Consider the following 23,220-nt stretch of genomic DNA (forward strand, 5'->3'; position numbering starts at 1 on the left):
CAATAATTGATTTAATTAAATATTTATTACAAATTTTTGGTCTATAGCTCTTTACACAGAACAATGTGTCTCCAAGGTTACAGACTACAAATAAAACCTATGTAGTCTGATCTTGCAGTCATGTACTATTTTCTTTCATCTGACCCCTCCGGTTGCCAACATACTGACAGTGCAGAAGGGCAAGAAGGAAGATGGAAGTGAGTAGCACATAAGTGAAGGATCAGACTACACTCAGGACATATTAGTTGTCTGTAGCAAAAAAAAGTAAAAGTGTAAAGTTTTGTGTGTTACTTATTTTTAAAACGGCATTTTGTCTAGAAGCCCCTGCCAGTTTCTACCCCATTTATCTGCACGCTCATTATTATAGAATTTAAATGATGATTTTGCTGAATTCATGCCAAAAAACTGGCGGAAATGCAATGATGAATCAGGTCTTAAGACCTTAATAAAATAGCTTACCTGCTGATTAAGGCTGCTCCTTGCAGATTCACACAATCGAATGGTGTTCTTTGCAAATTCAGACTCTAAAAAAACAAGAAGAATCACCACATTGGAAAAACATTGTCTCACTATTACTAAGCTGTATATGGCTAGAGGTGCAGAGGTCGTAACCGGGCCCAGCGGGTAAGGGGGCTCACCAATGCCAGCGCAAACTTCAACTGGATGTGTGTCCTTGGATGCACATTCAGCTGAAGTGTATTCTGGTGCAGCGCCACAGAGGCCAGCAGCTTATTTCAGCATGCACGTTACTGGGAGTGCATGGCAGTGACGTCATGCGCTCACGTCGCTTGCATACTGAAGTCGGCTGACATCGAAGAGGATGCCGCATGATGGGGTGAGTGGAGGGAAGGTGCGTAGAATCAGGTTTTTTTCTATGCAATAAAGTACAGCGGCAAAATTTAAGAGACCACTTTCAAATTTTCAGTCTGTCTGATTTTTCGCTTTATAGATATATTTTTGAGTAAAATGTAAACTGTTCTTTTAGTCTGTAAACTTCTGACAACATGTCTCCGAATTTCTAAGCAATACATTTTGTATTCTTTTTCTGAAAAGGAGAAATGGTCAAAATTAAAAAAACAAAAACTCAGTGCTTTCAGACCTCAAATAATGCAAAGAAAACAAGTTCATAATCATTTGGAAACAATAATGCTAATGTTTTAACTCAGGAAGAGTTCTGAAATCAATATTTTGTGGAATAACCATGATTTTTAATCACAGCTTTCATGCATCTTGGAATGGGCTGCCCATGACAGGGTTTTGATGTGGTAGTCTCTTAATTTTTGCCAGAGCTGTATATATATATATATATATATATATATATATATATATATATATATACACACACACTATACACACAACAGGATGGGGCCAGGATGAGGAACATATACAGTATACTAGGATGGGCCCAGGATGGGGGACATACAGTCATGGCCAAAAGTATTGACACCCCTGCAATTCTGTCAGATAATATTCAGTTTCTTCCTGAAAATGATTGCAAACACAAATTCTTTGGTATTATTATCTTCATTTAATTTGTCTTAAATGAAAAAACACAAAAGAGAATGAAGCAAAAAGCAAAACATTGATCATTTCACACAAAACTCCAAAAATTGGCCGGACAAAAGTATTGGCACCCTCAACCTAATACTTGGTTGCACAACCTTTAGCCAAAATAACTGCGACCAACCGCTTCCGGTAACCATCAATGAGTTTCTTACAATGCTCTGCTGGAATTTTAGACCATTCTTCTTTGGCAAACTACTCCAGGTCCCTGATATTTGAAGGGTGCCTTCTCCAAACTGCCATTTTTAGATCTCTCCACAGGTGTTCTATGGGATTCAGGTCTGGACTCATTGCTGGCCACCTTAGAGGTCTCCAGTGCTTTCTCTCAAACCATTTTCTAGTGCTTTTTGAAGTGTGTTTTGAGTTATTGTCCTGCTGGAAGACCCATGACCTCTGAGGTAGACCCAGCTTTCTCACACTGGGCCCTAAATTATGCTGCAAAATTTGTTGGTAGTCTTCTGACTTCATAATGCCATGCACACGGTCAAGCAGTCCAGTGCCAGAGGCAGCAAAGCAACCCCAAAACATCAGGGAACCTCTGCCATGTTTGACTGTAGGGACCGTGTACTTTTCTTTGAATGCCTCTTTTTTCTCCTGTAAACTCTATGTTGATGCTTTTGCCCAAAAAGCTCTACTTTTGTCTCATCTGACCAAAGAACATTCTTCCAAAATGTTTTAGGTTTTTTCAGGTAAGTTTTGGCAAACTCCAGCCTGGCTTTTTTATGTCTTGGAGTAAGAAGTGGAGTCTTCCTGGGTCTCCTACCATACAGTCCCTTTTCATTCAGATGCCGACGGATAGTACGGGTTGACACCGTTGTACCCTCGGACTGCTGGGCAGCTTGAACTTGTTTGGATGTTAGTGGAGGTTCTTTATCCAACATCCGCACAATCTTTCGTTGAAATCTCTTGTCAATTTTTCTTTTCTGGCCACATCTAGGGAGGTTAGCCACAGTGCCATGGGCTTTAAACTTCTTGATGACACTGCGCACGGTAGACACAGGAACATTCAGGTCTTTGGAGATGGACTTGTAGCCTTGAGATTGCTCATGCTTCCTCACAATTTGGTTTCTCAATTCCTCAGACAGTTCTTTGGTCTTCTTTCTTTTCTCCATGCTCAATGTGGTACACACAAGGACACAGGACAGAGGTTGAGTCAACTTTAATCCATGTCAACTGGCTGCAAGTGTGATTTAGTTATTGCCAACACCTGTTAGGTGCCACAGGTAAGTTACAGGTGCTGTTAATTACACAAATTAAAGAAGCATCACATGATTTTTCGCACAGTGCCAATACTTTTGTCCACCCTCTTTTTTATGTTTGGTGTGGAATTATATCCAATTTGGCTTTAGGACAATTCTTTTTGTGTTTTTTCATTTAAGACAAATTAAATGAAGATAATAATACCAATGAATTTGTGTTTGCAATCATTTTCAGGAAGAAACTGAGTATTATCTGACAGAATTGCAGGGGTGTCAATACTTTTGGCCATGACTGTATATACCAGTAAGGAGCCTAAGATGGGGGCCATTACTACATAATGGGGTAGGAGGTAGAACCTGTATGTCCTTATAGGATTTAGAACTCTACAGGGTCCCATACATTTGACCAAAACACAGCAGCGGGGGGAGGGGTGTTGGGGAGTGAAAGACCCGGTCCGAGTCTTGCACTGGGAACCATCGGAATCTAGTTATGCCACTGCTGGAGATCCCCTTTAAATAGAGAGAAAACATTATTTTGAAATTTCTTTAAATGTAAAAAGATTTTTCTTAATTGAAAAATCCATTAAAATGTTGACCTCGGGTCATGATTAAGGATGTGATCTGAAATGACTAGACCAAGAGGATGGTTTTCCATTTCTGATGTGATATCAATTTGTGAAGCGTGGTGACTTATGTTGCTTTTGGGTTTGAATGGATTTTTCAAACAAGAAGAAACTTTTTATATTTTAAGGACTTTGTTCTGGAACATATTTTTTTCTTTGCGCTTGTAAGTGCCACTGATCTGTGACACTAGTTAAAAGTGAACTGGATATACAGTGTATCTTTCATTCATCCTATCACATAGCATTAATAACATGTCAGAGTACTGAAGAATAAGTTATCAGTTAAAAAATCTACCCAGTGGCTAGTCTGGCTTAGAAAATCCATTGTTTAATACCCATTAAAAAGTATTTTTTAATGGATTTTTTTATATATTTAAAATGAGTACCTCCTTCACCAATTCTGGAACAGTTTTTCTTTTTTATCTGTGCCCCTCCATTCCAAAGTTATGCCCCTCAGTAATAAAAATGCAAATCTTCCCTTCACCAACTAGGTGTATATCACAGAACTTCTCTGTGGGCGGGGCTGTGTTTTGATTGGTCAACATCAGGGGAGGAAAAAGAAAACACCCACCATAAAGTTCTGTGCTCTACGCCATGCTGGATGGAGGGAAAATTTGCATCTTTATTTTTTAAGGGGTACAACTTTGAAATGGAGGGGCACAGAAGAAAAAGAAAACTGTTCTAGAATAAGTGGAGCAGAACCAAATGGAGGAAGCACTCAGTTTAAATTAAAAAAAATCCTGTGAAAGATCCTCTTTAAGGAGATTCTGAGTTAATTATTTAAAACCTCAATTCAATTTCTCCGAGCAGAAAGTGGCTACAAACACCACCTGGTGGAACCAGCACATCCTCACATTATGCAATTATTTTTTTGAATCAGCGTTGTGCAATTCTTCTTTTCTCCTTTGGTGGCGCTGCTGGCAAACTAAGCAGATATCCAGCCACAATCCGAAAACCTGCCTATCTTAGGTGAGAGTGTGACTTTTAGAACCTCCATCATAGCTGGGACTTTGTCTGCCTGTAGAGCAGGGAGGGTGATGATGGGATTTTACCAAACAGTCCAATAATCGTGCATGGCTATTGTCCATGTCCCAAATTAAATCTATAATGAGAGAGATAAAACATGCTTGTCCTACTAGCCAACCCAGAGCAGAGGGTACCTTTTTCTTAGCAAAGATGGATGTGCCGTGATTTGGACCCCGCCTAAATTACTTTCATACCCGACTGAACAAAAACATATAGAAGTAAAAGAAAAAATGAATTAAATTCACAAAATTACTTTTAGAAAAAAAACCCTGAAAACCCAATGTGATGACAGATTATATACTATATTTCTGCAGTGAGGTATTTTATATCTACCATAGCTGAGTTTCTTCTCAATGTACCCCAGCACTTCCCGCACGTATTTACACCAGCGTTTGGCATAGTTGAGTGCAAATTCCACTCCTCCCTCATTACGTATGAGAATTTCATCTGCATCATCTGCAAAATGAGACACAAAAAACATACACAACTTAGAGGTAGATGTATTAAGTTCTACAAAAAAAAAAAGTGCAAACACAGGAACGTTTAATAACTCCATGCATATGCCAGGTCTACAACGTGACAATGATAACTACTAATAGTAAATGTGAAGAATTAGGCATTCCATAGTTAAATATTGTTTATTAGCAATCCAATATGCTTGTTAATTAACTTACAATTTTTTGGTCATCATTATCTTAGACCTTCTTCAGAACTTGGATTCTATTTAGGAGAAGCATGTTCCAAATGTCTACTAGAGCTGGCCTGCTAGCAGACAGCGCAGGCACCACTAATACTACAAATATTTTGTTTCCGGTTCGTCACTCTCTCTGGTTACTACAATACTACAAGTCTGTTTACGACACGCACTGTTGTAACGCGCTACCAAGCTAAGACAAACTTCCTGACCGGCATTCACCTGAGCCGGAAGTTTGCTCCTCTTCTCTTTACATCAGCGCACACTCCCCTTGTGTTCTCCCATACATCTCAGCACGCACTCCCCTTGTGTTCTCCCATACATCTCAGCACGCACTCCCCTTGGGTTCTCCCATATATCTCAGCACACACTACCCTTGTGTTCTCCCATACATCTCAGCACACACTCCCATTGTGCTCTCCCATACATCTCAGCACGCACTCCCCTTGTGTTCTCCCATACATATCAGCACACACTCCCCTTGTGTTCTCCCATACATCTCAACACGCACTCCCCTTGTGTTCTCCCATACATCTCAGCACACACTCCCCTTGTGTTCTCCCATACATCTCAGCGCACACTCCCCTTGTGTTCTCCCATACATCTCAGCACGCACTCCCCTTGTGTTCTCCCATACATCTCAACACGCACTCCCCTTGTGTTCTCCCATACATCTCAGCACACACTCCCCTTGTGTTCTCCCATATATCTCAGCGCACACTCCCCTTGTGTTCTCCCATACATCTCAGCACGCACTCCCCTTGTGTTCTCCCATACATCTCAGCACGCACTCCCCTTGTGTTCTCCCATACATCTCAGCACGCACTCCCCTTGGGTTCTCCCATATATCTCAGCACACACTCCCATTGTGTTCTCCCATACATCTCAGCACACACTCCCATTGTGCTCTCCCATACATCTCAGCACGCACTCCCCTTGTGTTCTCCTATACATCTCAACACGCACTCCCCTTGTGTTCTCCCATACATCTCAGCACACACTCCCCTTGTGTTCTCCCATACATCTCAGCGCACACTCCCCTTGTGTTCTCCCATACATCTCAGCACGCACTCCCCTTGTGTTCTCCCATACATCTCAGCGCACACTCCCCTTGGGTTCTCCCATACATCTCAGCACGCACTCCCCTTGTGTTCTCCCATACATCTCAGCACGCACTCCCCTTGTGTTCTCCCATGCATCACAGCACACACTCCCTTTGTGGTCTTCCATATATCTCAGCACACACTCCCCTTGTGTTCTCCCATACATCTCAGCACGCACTCCCCTTGTGTTCTCCCATACATCTCAGCACACACTCCCCTTGGGTTCTCCCATACATCTCAGCACACACTCCCCTTGGGTTCTCCCATACATATCAGCACACACTCCCCTTGTGTTCTCCAATACATCTCAGCACACACTCCCCTTGTGTTCTCCCATATATCTCAGCGCACACTCCCTTTGTGTTCTCCCATATATCTCAGCCCACACTCCCCTTGGGTTCTCCCATACATCTCAGCACACACTCCCCTTGGGTTCTCCCATACATATCAGCACACACTCCCCTTGTGTTCTCCCATACATATCAGCACACACTCCCCTTGTGTTCTCCCATACATCTCAGCACGCACCCCCTTGTGTTCTCCCATACATCACAGCACACACTCCTTTTGTGTTCTCCCATACATCTCAGCACACACTCCCCTTGTGTTCTCCCATATATCTCAGCGCACACTCCCCTTGTGTTCTCCCATACATCTCAGCACACACTCCCCTTGTGTTCTCCCATACATCACAGCACACACTCCTTTTGTGTTCTCCCATACATCTCAGCACACACTCCCCTTGGGTTCTCCCATATATATCAGCACACACTCCCCTTGTGTTCTCCCATACATCACAGCACACACTCCTTTTGTGTTCTCCCATACATCTCAGCACACACTCCCCTTGTGTTCTCCCATATATCTCAGCACGCACTCCCCTTGTGTTCTCCCATACATCTCAGCACACACTCTCCTTGTGTTCTCCCATACATCACAGCACACACTCCTTTTGTGTTCTCCCATATATCTCAGTACACACTCCCCTTGGGTTCTCCCATACGTATCAGCACACACTGCCCTTGGGTTCTCCCATACATCTTAGCACACACTCCCCTTGGGTTCTCCCATACATATCAGCACACACTCCCCTTGTGTTCTCCCAGACATCTCAGTACACACTCCCCTTGTGTTCTCCCATACATCACAGCACACACTCTCCTTGTGGTCTCCCATATATCTCAGCACACACTCCTTTTGTGTTCTCCCATACATCTCAGCGCACACTCCCCTTGTGGTCTCCCATATATCTCAGCACACACTCCCCTTGTGTTCTCCCACACATCTCAGCACACACTCTCCTTGTGGTCTCCCATATATCTCAGCACACACTCCCCTTGTGTTCTCCAATACATCTCAGCACACACTCCCCTTGTGTTCTCCCATACATATCAGCACACACTCCCCTTGTGTTCTCCCATACATCTCAGCACACACTCCCCTTGTGTTCTCCCATACATCACAGCACACACTCCTTTTGTGTTCTCCCATACATCTCAGCACACACTCCCCTTGTGTTCTCCCATATATCTCAGCGCACACTCCCCTTGTGTTCTCCCATACATCTCAGCACACACTCCCCTTGTGTTCTCCCATACATCACAGCACACACTCCTTTTGTGTTCTCCCATATATCTCAGCACACACTCCCCTTGTGTTCCCCCATATATCTCAGCACACACTCCCCTTGTGTTCTCCCATACATCTCAGCACACACTCCCCTTGGGTTCTCCCATACATATCAGCACACACTGCCCTTGTGTTCTCCCATACATCTTAGCACACACTCCCCTTGGGTTCTCCCATACATATCAGCACACACTCCCCTTGTGTTCTCCCAGACATCTCAGTACACACTCCCCTTGTGTTCTCCCATACATCTCAGCACACCCCCCCCTTGTGTTCTCCCATATATCTCAGCGCACACTCCCCTTGTGTTCTCCCATACATCTCAGCACACACTCCCCTTGTGTTCTCCCATACATATCAGCACACACTCCCCTTGTGTTCTCCCATACATCTCAGCACACACTCCCCTTGTGTTCTCCCATATATCTCAGCGCACACTCCCCTTGTGTTCTCCCATACATCTCAGCACACACTCCCCTTGTGTTCTCCCATACATCACAGCACACACTCCTTTTGTGTTCTCCTATACATCTCAGCACACACTCCCCTTGTGTTCTCCCATATATCTCAGCGAACACTCCCCTTGTGTTCTCCCATACATCACAGCACACACTCCTTTTGTGTGTCATGATCTCAGTGCGGGTTTGACTCGCACACGTGGGGTTAATGTTTGGAACCAGTGCTGATGACTGGCATTTCTGGGGTTAAAGGTTGTGATCCCGATGCAGGCTTACCTGCACACCTGGGGCTATGATTGTGGCCTCTCCCTGGTTCTGGGGGAGGCTTCTTATAGCCTCAGGACGCTCCCATCCCTGTCAGTTATACTCTTGCCCTTGGCATTTGTGTGGTGACCCCTGAGTGTGTTTGTGCTGTGTTCTTGTTACTTGATTCTCTGTGTATGACTCGGTCTGTTCTCTGGATATCGCTTTGGATTCTGCCTGGTACCTCCTATGTCTGTTTGGTTTTGATCTCTGCTTGGCCCTGATTATCCGCTCTGTCTCATCCCTGGTACTGTACTGTGATCCTGTGTATGACCTTTGGCTTTGTCTGACCTCCCGTCTGTTTATTCCTCCTGTACCTCGTTTAGCACTGCTTCTGTACTCAGGACACGCGCACTGGCTCTATGAGCAAGTGTAGTGCGGTGTCTGTGACATTGTGTTCTCCCATACATCTCAGCACACACTCCCCTTGTGTTCTCCCATACATCACAGCACACACTCCTTTTGTGTTCTCCCATACATCTCAGCACACACTCCCCTTGTGTTCTCCCATACATCACAGCGCACACTCCTTTTGTGTTCTCCCATACATCTCAGCACACACTCCCCTTGTGTTCTCCCATATATCTCAGCGCACACTCCCCTTGTGTTCTCCCATACATCTCAGCACATACTCCCCTTGTGTTCTCCCATACATCACAGCACACACTCCTTTTGTGTTCTCCCATACATCTCAGCACACACTCCCCTTGTGTTCTCCCATATATCTCAGCACACACTCCCCTTGTGTTCCCCCATATATCTCAGCACAAACTCCCCTTGTGTTCTCCCATACATCTCAGCACACACTCCCCTTGGGTTCTCCCATACATATCAGCACACACTGCCCTTGTGTTCCCCCATACATCTTAGCACACACTCCCCTTGGGTTCTCCCATACATATCAGCACACACTCCCCTTGTGTTCTCCCAGACATCTCAGTACACACTCCCCTTGTGTTCTCCCATACATCTCAGCACACACTCCCCTTGTGTTATCCCATATATCTCAGCGCACACTCCGTTTGTGTTCTCCCATATATCTCAGCGCTCACTCCCCTTGTGTTCTCCCATATATCTCAGCGCACACTCCGTCTGTGTTCTCCCATATATCTCAGCACACACTCCCCTTGTGTTCTCCCATACATCTCAGCACACACTCCCCTTGTGTTCTCCCATATATCTCAGCGCACACTCCGTTTGTGTTCTCCCATATATCTCAGCGCTCACTCCCCTTGTGTTCTCCCATATATCTCAGCGCACACTCCGTTTGTGTTCTCCCATATATCTCAGCACACACTCCCCTTGTGTTCTCCCATACATCACAGCACACACTCCTTTTGTGTTCTCCCATACATATCAGCACACACTCCCCTTGTGTTCTCCCATACATCTCAGCACACACTCCCTTGTGTTCTCCCATACATCTCAGCACACACTCCCCTTGTGTTCTCCCATATATCTCAGCGCACACTCCCCTTGTGTTCTCCCATACATCTCAGCACACACTCCCCTTGTGTTCTCCCACATATCTCAGCGCACACTCCCCTTGTGTTCTCCCATATATCTCAGCACACACTCCCCTTGTGTTCTCCCATATATCTCAGCACACACTCCCCTTGTGTTCTCCCATATATCTCAGCACACACTCCCCTTGTGTTCTCCCATATATCTCAGCACACACTCCCCTTGTGTTCTCCCATACATCTCAGCACACACTCCCCTTGTGTTCTCCCATACATCTCAGCACACACTCCCCTTGTGTTCTCCCATACATCTCAGCACACACTCCCCTTGTGTTCTCCCATATATCTCAGCACACACTCCCCTTGTGTTCTCCCATATATCTCAGCACACACTCCCCTTGTGTTCTCCCATATATCTCAGCGCACACTCCCCTTGTGTTCTCCCATACATCTCAGCATGCACTCCCCTTGTGTTCTCCCATATATCTCAGTGAGCATAGCGCCTACTAATGTCTATCTCCTCCACAAGTTGGGCACATGCTATTGGACCTGTGAGCTCATGCCATGATTTAATACAGCTTTAAATAACCACAAATGGAGTTGAACGACCTGGGAAGGGTATGTTGTCTAATCCAAAAAGGCCTAAAGGGGCAAAGCCCCACTAGAAATTACCCCTCTCTCTAGTAAGTCAATAAAACTTTGATTTTATTGTACTACATTACAATAGTTATTTTATGGGGTAATAAATTAAAGTGACAATCCTAATCTGCCATAGATTTGATTATTCGACATACTGTATGTGTGTAATCTAATTTATTTATGATAAATTAAGATTGTCACTTTAATTCATTACCCCATAAAATAACTTTGAATGTTGTACAATAAAATCAACGTTTCATTGACTTGCTAGAGAAGGATCATTTCTAGGGGGTTTTAGAACTTTTTGGATCATGTCATGATTTATTTTTTTGTTCTATTTTATGGCAGATATAATTTTGATAAAATCACTGTTTTAATCAGCCCAGTAAGTGATACATCACTGAAATCAGGGTCCCTGCCTCTATATTCTACTGCCTTTAGATGGCGTATCAAAAACCTGCTGACAGATTCTCTTTAAGCTTTACTTATTCCGGATTCATTAAGTAAAACTTAAGTTTGTTCCCATATGAAAAAGTTCATCGCTATATTTGATGATAAGGAAAAACTTTCTCATTTGGAGACATTTTCTTTAATAAATATAAAGGTTGATCAGCGATTTAGTCCCAAGCTTTTAATTTTGGCCCGCTATGTATTTGAGCTTGACATCCCTGCGGACTATCGATTCTCTATCATATACACCTCTCCTAAATACAATTCAGGTTCTGAAGGTGGTCTAAGATATTTGCCAAAGCATTGCATGTACATTTAACATGCACATTGGATTGTTAATAAATATCACTTCAATTTACTATGGAGAACTTAGTTCTTCAGATATACTGTACTATAAGGAGTAGGACCCTACTAGCACATCACCTAATGGAAGCACTGCTAATGACTAAGACACCATGCCACCCAGAAGGTCCAGTTCATGATGTCCAGAACAAAGCAATTGACAAACATGTTCCATTACATTGTGTCTTAAGTCTTTCCATCTTCCTAAATTAGATTGGTCAATATTCCATTGATGTTGTATATGAAGGTATTCAGGGCGTAGGAAATGAAATAATAGTGACAAATAAGGGACAAAGACAGATCTAGACCACAGGGACTTGGCTATACAGTGTAAAGGAATATTGGGGAAAGACCACATCAACATTTTTCATTACGATGGTACTTACTAGATATGGGCATCACATCACGGTCATTTGTTGTACGGTTTATTTCCAATGGAGTGCTGATCTATGACAGAACAGAACGTGGACAGTGATAAATGTGACATACCCTCCAAGCAGTCGTTTCATGGAAAACGCTCTATCCAGAAGAGTTGCCGTAATTTGATGGTGTCCTTGGTAATCTCCATTGAGTAGATAATGGACATGACTCGTCAGGCCAATAATGTACTTACAAGAGAGGAGGCCTCATAGTAAAGATCAATATGCTCCTCCACCCATTAAGGTGGCAAGAACAGAAGAGTGTTTTCTATGGCCCTTGGGTAAATTCTCCTTCCTGCCTGCTTCTTACAATTTAAGTCCTCTTGATAGGGGAGTTTTGCACAGTTCTGACCATACGGTGTCATAGAGCAGGGTTCCCTAACTCCAGTCCTCAAGCCCACCAACAGGTCATGTTTTCAGGATTTCCCTTGTATTGTACATGTGATGGAATTATCACCTGGGCAATACTAAGGAAATGCTGAAAACATGACCTGTGGGTGGGCCTTGAGGACTGGAGTTGGGGAACCCTGTCATAGAGTATGGGACCAGCCAGGTTTGAGCCCCTTTCTTCAAGGGTCTTATTTATAGCAGCTGCATGGTCTGTTCGTATGGTATTTCAACAGAGAGATTGCATCAATGTCAGCAAGTGACCGTAAGCTGTTAACAGGTTAATGCAGACCTCTATATAGCAGAGGCCTAAGGACAATTGTGTCTTTTTCCAACACTATCCTCTATGAGTCTTCGGGCCATTCTTTGAAATGGTGCACAAGCTTCATACATTTTGCACAAAATCAAAAATAATGAATTTACGCTTGTTATTTTTCAGACAAAAAAAACAATTGTTGGGCTAAAATGTTGCAAACTTTGAGCAAAAAAAAAATTACAGATACAGTAGTCAAAGTAAGTATTTGATACATTCTCGATTTTGCAAGTTTTCCCACCTACAAAGAATGGAGGGGTCTATAATGTTTATCATAGGTACATTTCAACTATGACTGGCAGACTTTAAAAATAAAAAAAAAGAAAATCACATTGTATGATTTTTACATAATTAAATTAAATTATATTGCATGAAATAAGTATTTGATCACCGACCAATCAGCAAAAATTCTTACACTCACAGACCTGTTAGTTTTCCTTTAAGAAGCCCTCCTACTCTGCACTCATTACCTGTACTAATTGCACCTGTTTGAACTCGTTACCTGTATAAAAGTCACCTGTCCACACACTAAATCACACTCCAAACTCTCCACCATGGCCAAGACCAAAGAGCGGTCTAAGGACACCAGGGACAAAATTGTAGGCCTGCACAAGGCTGGGATGGGCAACAGGACAATATGCAAGCAGCTTGGTGAGAAGGCAACAAATGTTGGGGCAATTAGAAAATGGAAGAAACACAAGATGACTGTCAATCTTCCTCGGTCTGGGGCTCCATGCAAGATCTAGCCTCGTGGGTTAAAGATGATTCTGAGAAAGGTCAGGAATCAGCCCAGAACTACACGGGAGGACCTGTTCAATGACCTGAAGAGACCTGGACCACAGTCTCAAACATTACCGTCACTAACACCCTAAGTCATGGATTAAAATCTTGCAGGGCACCCAAGATCCCCTGCTCACACCAGAACATGTCCAGGTCCATTTGAAGTTCGCCATTGACCATCTGGATGATACAGAGGAGGCATGGGAGAAGATCATGTGGTCAGATGAGGCCAAAATAGAACTTTTTGGTAACAACTCCACTCGCAGTGTTTGGAGGAAGAAGAAGAATACGTACAACCACTGTGCCATTGGTGAAGCATGGTGGGGGAAACATCATACTTTGAGGGGTTCTTTTCTGCAAATGGGACAGGACACCTGCACCATATTGTAGGGAGGATGAATGGGGTCATGTATCGTGAGATTTTGGTCAACAACTTTCTTCCCTCTCTCGCTCTTGTCATCTGCACCTCAAAAACATTTCTAGAATTCGACCTTTTCTTACTTTTGACTCTGCAAAAACTCTTACTGTTTCTCTTATTCATTCTCGTCTCGACTATTGTAACTCTCTTCTAATCGGTCTCCCTCTTACCAAACTCTCCCCTCTCCAATCTGTCTTGAATGCTGCAGCCAGGATCATATTCCTCGCCAATCGTTACACCGATGCCTCTACCTTGTGTCAGTCATTACACTGGCTACCCATCCACTCCAGAATTCAGTATAAACTTATTACCCTCACCCACAAAGCCCTCCATGGCTCAGCACCACCCTACATCTCCTCCCTTGTTTCAGTATACCACCCTACCCGCGCCCTCCGTTCTGCTGATGATCTGAGGTTAGTATCCTCAATAGTCAGAACCTCCCACTCCCGTCTCCAAGACTTTACACGTGCTGCGCCAATTCTTTGGAATGCACTTCCCAGGTCAATACGATTAGTCCCCAATCCCCACAATTTTAAGCGTGTCCTGAAAACACATTTATTCAGACTGGCCTATCGCCTCAACACATTAACCTAACCTATCCCTGTGTGGCAGAGCCAAAAGTTTTACCATAACCAGGTTCCCAGCATCATGTTCCCACATGCTTTATGCATTCATTAGCCCTCTGTGTCTGTACTGTTACACACTTAACATTATGGCTGGTCCATACAATCAGAGCAACTGTTACCACCCACCTTTCGTGTCTCCCTTTCCTCATAGACTGTAAGCTTGCGAGCAGGGCCCTTACTCCTCTTGTTATTTGTTATAATCTACTGTATGTGATTATTGTTATGCTGTAATGTCTATTGTCTGTACAAATCCCCTCTGAAATGTAAAGTGCTGCGGAATATGTCGGTGCTATAAAAATAAAATTTATTATTATTATATTATTATTATTATTCCCTCAGTATAAGCATTGAAGACGGGTTGTGGTAGGGTCTTCCAGCATGACAATGACCCGAAACACACAGCAAGGGCAACTAAGGAGTGGCTCCGTAAGAAGCATTTCAAGGTCCTGGAGTGGCCTAGCTAGTCTCCAGACCTGAACCCAATAGAAAATCTTTGGAGGGAGCTGAAACTCAATGTTTCCCTACGACAGCCCCAAAACCTAAAAGATCTGGAGAAGCTCTGTATGGAGGAGGGGGCCAAAATCCCTGCTGCATTGTGTGCAAACTTGGTCAAGAACTACAGGAAACATCTGACCTCTGTAATTGCAAATAAAGGTTTCTGTTCCAAATATTAAGTTCTGTTTTTCTATTGTATCAAATACTTATTTCATGCAACAAAATGCAAATTAATTATATAAAAATCATACAATGTGGTTTTCTGGATTTTATGTTAAGATTCTGTCTCTCATAGTTGCAGTGTACCTACGATAAAAATTACAGACCTCTCCATTCTTTGAAGGTGGGAAAACTTGCAAAATCGGCAGCGTATCAAATACTTATTTCTCCCACTGTATGTAGCGCAACACTGAAATTGTTGCATTGTGATGTGGCATGTAATGAATACTTATGCAGTCCCAATGAAACCGTTTGCGACTGCAACACAGCATCAAAAATGTTTCCAAATGAGTTGGATTTCTTTTGCCACTGGTCAAGCGCGACACACTTGCCACAGGATTCAATGCAAGTCACACACGATAAGCAGTGGACTTTTTGCAACTTTTATTTTGTTTATTCACAGTAGAATTAGAGTTTTAAAATAGTCGTGCAATAGCAAAACACAGACAAAAATTTTTATCGTGTGACTTGTCAGAGAACTGATTTAGCCGTATAGCTTATCTGCCACAGCTTGTTTAACCCCTACATGATGGAGTGCTATTTTGTTTTTGCGCTTCTGATTTTCACTCCGCTTCTTCCCAGAGCCATAACTTTTTTATTTTTCCATCAATATGGCCATGTGAGGGATTTTTTTTTTGCGGGACGAGTTGTACTTTTCAACAATACCATTGGTTATACCATATCATATATTTGAAAATAAGAAAAAAATTCCAAGTTCAGTGAAATTGCCAAAAAGTGCAATTCCACAACTGTGTTTTGGATTTTTTTTTACCATGTTCATCAAATGATAAAACTGATCTGCCAATATGATTCTCCACGGCACTATGAGTTCATAGACACCAAACATGTCCAGGTTCTTTTTTATTTAAACAAAAAAGTTTGTTTAAAAAAAAAGGTTCCATTTTTCGAGACCTGTAGTGTCTCCAATTATTGTGAGCTGGGGCCAGGTTAGGGCTTATTTTTTGCGCACCAAGCTGACGTTTTTAATTATACCATTTTGATGTGGATATGATCTTTTGATCGCCCATTATTGCATGTTAATACAATGTTGCAACGACCAAAAAATGTAATTCTGGGGTTTTTACTTATTTTTTACTATGCCGTTTACCAATCGGATTAATTATTTTTATAGCTTGATAGATTGGGAAATTCTGAACGCGGCGATACCAAATATGTGTATGTTTGTTTTTTTATTGTTTTATTTTGAATGGGGCGAAAGGGGGGTGATTTGAACTTTTTATTTTTTTAAATATTTTTTAAAACTTTTTTTTAACTTTTTGCATGCTTCAACAGTCTCCATGGGAGACTAGAAGCTGCAGTTGTGCAATCGCCTCTGCTACACACAGGCAGTGATGAGATCACCTGTGTGTAGCAGAAATGTTCACTTGCTATGAGCGCCGACCACGGGGTGGCGCTCATAGCAATTTGGTTATGACAACCATAGAGGTTTGCTAGAGGCCTCTGGTTGTCATACCAACCCATTGGTGACCTGTGATCACGTGACGGGGTCACCGATGGGCGGGATTTCCGACGCACTTCCAGTAAGCGCGAGTTAAATGCCGCTGTGAGAGATTGACAGCGGCATTTAACAGGTTAATAGCCACGGGTGGATCGCGATTCCACCCACGACTGTTAGAGGCATATATCAGCTGTTCAAAACAGCTGGGAAAGATGTGGGCTCATCGCCGGAGCCCACATCAAAGGGGGAGACATGACATGCACCGTACATGTACGGCACATGTCGTCAAGGGGTTAATAAATGAGGTCAGTGGTGCAGCTCTTGTCAAGCCTTCCTACAAAGATGAAATTGATGCAGCGTGATCCGGTCAATAGTAATCAGGCCTTTACTGACCAGGAAATTATAAGATCACATGAAAGTGGGGCCAATGGGAAGAGGAAGTTGAGTAAGTCAGTTGTACATTATGTGATGTATATATTAATCATAACCGCACCTAGTTATCATATAACAATCTTCAGTTTATTATAACTTATCAAAATAACACTCAACAAGCATCCAATTTAACTTTGCAATGTTTGCAATGCATTATACAGTATACGGTATATGATGGCTGTATGATCATGACGTTCTAATTTACACAAAGGGGTACATAATAAAGAACCTGCCCATGCAGCAGCTAAGCGGTATTAGGAGACAGGGACTCAGCCCTAGTTGATCTAATATACTTTGATATCAAGTGGTAAGAAACAACAAATTACAGTACTTTCTTCTCCAGAGAATCTGCATTGGAAGCAAGAGAAGGAAAACTTGGGGGCATATAACAGGCATACAAGGAAAAACCAGGCAACATTATGGGGAACCCATTTTGATTTTTACTGTGGAGCTCCCTCTTTACTGTGTAGGTGGCCACTGCATTCCAAAATATTATGGATAGATACAGTTATAGACACTCCTGTATGGACATACAGTATGTGTTAGGGTTGGCGGAACGCACCAAATTGTAAAATAATAGTAGGTGCGTTCTCAGCCTGGGGTCCACCGTGCAGAGGTGGTACACTGCTGCTAAGTAATGGCGGAAGAATTGAGCAGTGTGAAACCAGTCACATATGGGTTACGTCACCCAATCTGAACAGGGGCGAGCTCTGTTAATGCACAGAGCCGCACAACCGCAGAACGCTGATGCCAGAGCCTGTTAAGCTCACAGATCCCGGCCAGAAGAGCGCACAGTGTACGGCCACAGAAAACTACCCCAAGGACACGGGGTTAGAGTCCTTCTAGGCCCACTGAATGCGCGGCGTCGCTGCCGCGAATGCCACTATAGACGCTGGTTATGGAGCACATGCACTGAGGCGTGCCGAGTCCCTGGTGAAGCATGGGCATGGGGACGTGCGGATGCTGACCGTAATTTAGGAGGAATGGGGTTTGACCGGTGGAGTCGGCCACAGCGTTGTTCAAGGCGAACTCCGCCCACGGCAGCAAAGATGCCCAATCATCCTGCCTGGCCGAGACAAAATGTCGGAGGTATGTCACCAATGTCTGGTTGGCTCTCTCAACCAACCCATTCGTCTCGGGATGATAGGCCGAGGAGAGATTTAGCTCAATGCTGAGCAGAGAACAGAGCTCTCTCCAGAACCGAGATGCAAACTGAGGACCCCGGTCGCTGACAATCTTATCTGGCATGCCGTGTAGGCGGAAAACATGTTTAATAAACAATGCTGCCGAAGGTAGCCGAGAGAGTGGTACCAGATGTACCATCTTGGAGAAATGATCGGTGACCACCCAAATGACGGTGCTGCCACTGGACTTGGGCAGACCCACCACTAAGTCCATACCGACCATCTCCCAGGGCCTCTTCGCAACCGGCAGGGGATAGAGTAACCCAGCGGGCCGCTGCCGAGAGGACCGATTCTGGGCGCAAGAGACGCACGCCTGAATATAGTCCCAGACGTCACGAGCCATATGCGGCCACCAGTACATCCTCGCCAGGAAATCAGAGGTTCGTTTGGTCCCAAAATGTCCCCCCACCCTGGACGAATGAGCCCAAGAGAGGACCTCTGGTCGCAGATGGGCAGGGACAAAAGTCTTGCCCGGAGGTACCGACTCGAGAGCAACCGGAGCCACGGTCCTCAGACTCTCCGATGGAACTATCAGCCGAGGCTCCTCCTCCTCTGATGACACCACAGAGCGAGAAAGAGTGTCGGCCCGGACGTTCTCCCCGGAGAGAAAATGCAGGGTGAAATGGAATCGGGAGAAGAACTGTCATGATCTGAAGTTGATCTGACAGTTTTAAATTGCACAGGGTGAACTTTTTTTACTTTGGCAAGTGGCAAAGTGACTTGACTGTTCCCGGTGGTGGTTAGTGGTATCGCACATTAGTGCCAAAGTGACTTGACTGTCCCGGTGGTGGTTAGTGGTATCGCACATTAGTGCCAAAGTGATGTGATTGCCCCCCGGTGGCCATTAGAGTTATCGCACGTGGTTTCGTTCAGTTGCCCCGGTGGTGGTGAGTGGTATCGCACTTTAGGTTTAATGTGCACGTAATTAGTAATCAGGTGTGGGCCTCTATAAATGAGTCTCAGGGTGTGCAATCACGGCTGGTGATATTCATTCATTCATTGATTGATTGATTCTGAGTTTGTGAGAGCCTGGTGGAAGGATGGAGCTGAAGAGGAGTCCTGCGCAGTCAGCCAGAGGAGACGAGTGGCAGCTAATGGTGTCTGCAGGAATTGCTGGCATGGCGTGGAGGAGTCGCAGTTTATGGTGTCGGCGGGAAGTGCGTGCATGGCTTGGTGGAGTGGCGACTATGGAGAGAGTTGCACTCGGCATGCTCGACTTGGTTGCCGAGAGCTGGACTCAAGCATGCTTAGATTCTTGGCAGAGGCTGACTCATCCTTGGGACTCTGTGACTGGACTGCTGCAACTGGTGATGGACTCTGCTCCAAGGCTGCACTATGGTGTAGGATCCAGGATGGTGATGGATCCGGGTGGAGGAGAAGACGCACGCAGGTGGTGGGGCTCTGTTGCAGGAGCATAAGCACAGAGCATAAAGCTAAGTGGTGTTTCCCCTGTATTGTCTTCTTTCCTTTTGTGTCTCTAGTGCAGTGGTGGGATTAGTCTCCGCACCGACCAATTCCCTAGTGAGGGTTTAGGGTCAGGGCGAGCAAGGGTTTAAGGTTCTCGTGCGGCGACAGGTGCAGAGCCTGTATAGGGAACATAAGGAGTGCAGGGACACTGGCTCAGGGGAGTGCAGGAGGTCTCCATGTCCCCATTCCCTATCGCAGGGCCCACCATTGTTAATGTTTCCCAGGTTCCCCCTTATTATTTAAATTCGCCACTGGAGGCGCTGTATCCAGGGTCACGTGTGTTATGGGTTCGCCTTGCGGTAACATCTGCGTCCAGACACACGTGACCATGACATTAACAAGGACCATCTGGCCTGGCGAGAATTCAGCCGCTGTGCAGTCTGTAGATAGACCAAATTTTTGTGGTCAATGAACACCTGGAAAGGATGGCGAGCCCCCTCCAGGAGGTGTCTCCACTCTGAGAAGGCCAGCTTCATTGCTAGCAACTCCCTGTCCCCGATGGAATAATTCCTCTCCGCCGGTGTGAAGGTCTTAGAGAAGAAGAAGCATAGGTGCTTCCGACCTTGCGAGTCCTTCTGGAACAGGACCGCTCCAGCACCGACGGAAGAGGCATCCACCTCCAGAATGAAGGACTTGTCTACATCGGGGCGATGTAGAATGGGAGCACTAGCGAAGTGGGATTTAATAGCGGCGAAGGCCTTGGAGACAGTTTCCAACCACAGTTTGGGGTTTGCACCGTTCTTGGTGAGGGCTACCAAGGGTGCTACCAAAGTTGAGAAATGAGGGATGAATTGGCAATAGTAATTTATGAACCCCATAAAGCGCTGCACCGCTTTGAGAGAATGGGGCTCCTGCCAATCCATCACCGCCTGTAGTTTGGCAGGATCCATGGCCAACCCCTGGGCCGAGATGATATAGCCCAGGAAAGGCAAGGACTCCTGCTCAAACACACATTTTTCCAACTTGGCGTAAAGGGAGTTTGCCCGCAGGAGATCGAAAACTTTGCGAACATCTCTCCAGTGGGAGTCAATATCTGGAGAGTAAATGAGAATAACGTCCAGATAGACTACTACCGAGGTGGTAAGCATTTCCCGGAAGATATCGTTCACAAAGTCTTGGAAGACGGCTGGCGCATTACATAGCCCGAAGGGCATCACCAGGTATTCATAGTGCTCATCTCTGGTGTTAAATGCCGTCTTCCATTCGTCCCCCTCACGGATGCGAATCAGGTTATAGGCTCCTTGCAGATCAAGCTTAGTAAACACTCTCGCTCCCCGTAGCCTATTGAACAGTTCCGATATCAGGGGTAGAGGATACTTGTTCTTAACGGTTATGGCATTAAGACCCCTGTAATCGATGCATGGACGTAATTCTCCATTCTTCTCTTGGACAAAGAAGAATCCCGCTCCCGCCGGAGACACCGACTTCCTAATGAATCCTCTTGCCAGATTCTCCCTGATATACTGAGACATGGCTTCTGTCTCTGGGAGAGATAGGGGGTAGACTCGACCCCGGGGAGGCTCAGTACCGGGCAAGAGGTCAATAGGACAGTCGTAAAGGCGGTGCGGCGGAAGGGTCTCCGCCGCCTTCTTGGAGAAAACGTCTGCATACTGCTGGTAAGTCTTGGGAAGCGAGGAGAGATCTGCGCGAACCTCAGAGGTAGTGACCTGTACGCAGTCCCTCAAACACCTACCCTCGCAGGACTTGCTCCAACCGAGGATTTTTCCCGAGGACCACTCTATGTGAGGAGAGTGAGCTCGTAACCAGGGAACTCCTAGGAGGACCTGGTCGATACCTTCGGGCATGACCAGAAGAGACAGCATCTCCTGATGGGAAGGAGACAGTGAGAGTCTCAGTGGAGCCGTCTGGTGGGTGATTTGGGCCGGAAGTGTCGCACCATTCACCACTCTGATAGTGACTGGCTGAGGTAGCAGGACCAGGGGGATTGCGCGTTGTGGGGCGAAGGCAGATGACATGAAATTGCTCTCCACTCCAGAGTCCACACAAACCTCCACCACCAGAGTGGAAGAATTAAATTCTAACGCCCCTTTAAACAGGAGCTTGGAGGAGAAAGTCACTGTGTCTAGTAGGCCCCCTCCGATCACCACTAGACGGGAGCGTTTCCCGGGCGCTGTGGGCACTGGTTAGCTAGGTATCCAGTCTGCCGACAACGGAAGCAAACTGAAGGTACCCGCGCGGACCGGGCCCTGGACCCCGTGCGAGACACCTCCATGGCCTCTGGAGGCTCAGGCGGCTGACTGAGGGGTTCCAGCGGCCTAACAAAGTTTGGAGCCAATCTATATTGTTGGCGGGACTTGGAGCGCTCCAGCCCTCGCTCAGTGAAGCGAATATTAATCCGGGTGGAGACCATAATGAGCTCCTCCAAGGTGGTGGGCACCTCCCTGGTGGCCAGGGCGTCTTTGACATGATCAGCCAGGCCTCTCCAGAAAATGGGCCTGAGAACCTTATCCGGCCACTCAGGCTCTGAGGCCAGAGTTCTTTAGAGGATGGCATACTGACTGACCAGAGACGAACCCTGGGTTAGGGCCAGCAACTGCAGTGCGGTGTCGTGCGTGACCCGAGGCCCCAGGAACACCTGCTTCAAAGTGACCAGAAAATGGGTGGCACTCTGTACCAGGGGATCCCCACGCTTCCATAGCGGAGTGGCCCACTCCAAGGCCCTGCCCGACAGAAGGGAGATGATAAATCCCACCTTGGCCCGCTCAGAGGGAAATCGTGTGGCCAGAAACTCCAGGTGAATGGAGCACTGACTCACGAAACCCCTGCATGAAGCACTATCACCCGCACACTTTTCGGGCAGCGGGAGGCGAGACAAGGTCGGGGCAGGACTAGCCGTGGAGACACGGGTGACAGCCTCTGTAGCTGCTTGAACAGCGACCGAAGTAACATCCGCAGCTGAGGTGGAACGCTCTAGCGCTGCCAACCTACCCTCCAGCTGCTGGATGTATCTATGCAGTCGTTGTTCGTCCGCCATTATTAGCCAGACCCTGGCGCTAGGATAATGTTAGGGCTGGCGGAACGCACCAAAATGTAAAATAATAGTAGGTGCGTTCGCAGCCCCGGGTCCACCGTGCAGAGGTGGTACACTGCTGCTAAGTAATGGCGAAAGAATTAAGTGGTGTGAAACCAGACACACATGGGTTACGTCACCCAATGTGAACAGGGGCGAACTCTGTTAATGCACAGAGCCGTACAACCGCAGAACGTAGATGCCGGAGCCTGTTAAGCTCACAGAGCCCGGCCAAAAGAGCGCACAGTGTACGGCCACAGAACTCTACCCCAAGGACACGGGGTTAGAGTCCTTCTAGGCCCACTGAACACGCGGCGTCGCTGTCGCGAATGCCGCTATAGATGCTGGCTATGGAGCACGTGCACTGAGGCGTGCCGAGTCCTTGGTGAGGACTGATGCCTGACTCAACCTCTGTCCTACCTACGCCTAAGCCTGGGCACTAGCAGGCTAGGCTGCACAACACATGCATACCAAGGGTAGGGGTTTCTTAATGAGTCA

General features: G+C 45.7%; 1 protein-coding gene across 2 annotated transcripts in view; it reads right to left on the reverse strand.

The window, feature by feature from the left end:
* GMIP (GEM interacting protein) overlaps positions 1 to 23,220 on the reverse strand; it is an 86,914-nt gene that overhangs the window by 41,279 nt on the left and 22,415 nt on the right. For both annotated transcript variants that reach the window (XM_073588704.1, XM_073588706.1), the window contains 3 exons: positions 11,879 to 11,939; positions 4,745 to 4,867; positions 460 to 524 (listed from right to left, as the gene is read on the reverse strand). In XM_073588704.1, the coding sequence (XP_073444805.1) occupies positions 460 to 524; positions 4,745 to 4,867; positions 11,879 to 11,939 (249 nt within the window). The remainder of the gene's footprint in view (positions 1 to 459; positions 525 to 4,744; positions 4,868 to 11,878; positions 11,940 to 23,220) is intronic.

This window comes from Dendrobates tinctorius, unplaced genomic scaffold, assembly GCF_039654945.1.
Source record: "Dendrobates tinctorius isolate UK_male_01 unplaced genomic scaffold, ASM3965494v1 ptg000104l, whole genome shotgun sequence".
In the NCBI taxonomy this organism is placed as follows: Eukaryota; Metazoa; Chordata; class Amphibia; order Anura; family Dendrobatidae; genus Dendrobates; species Dendrobates tinctorius.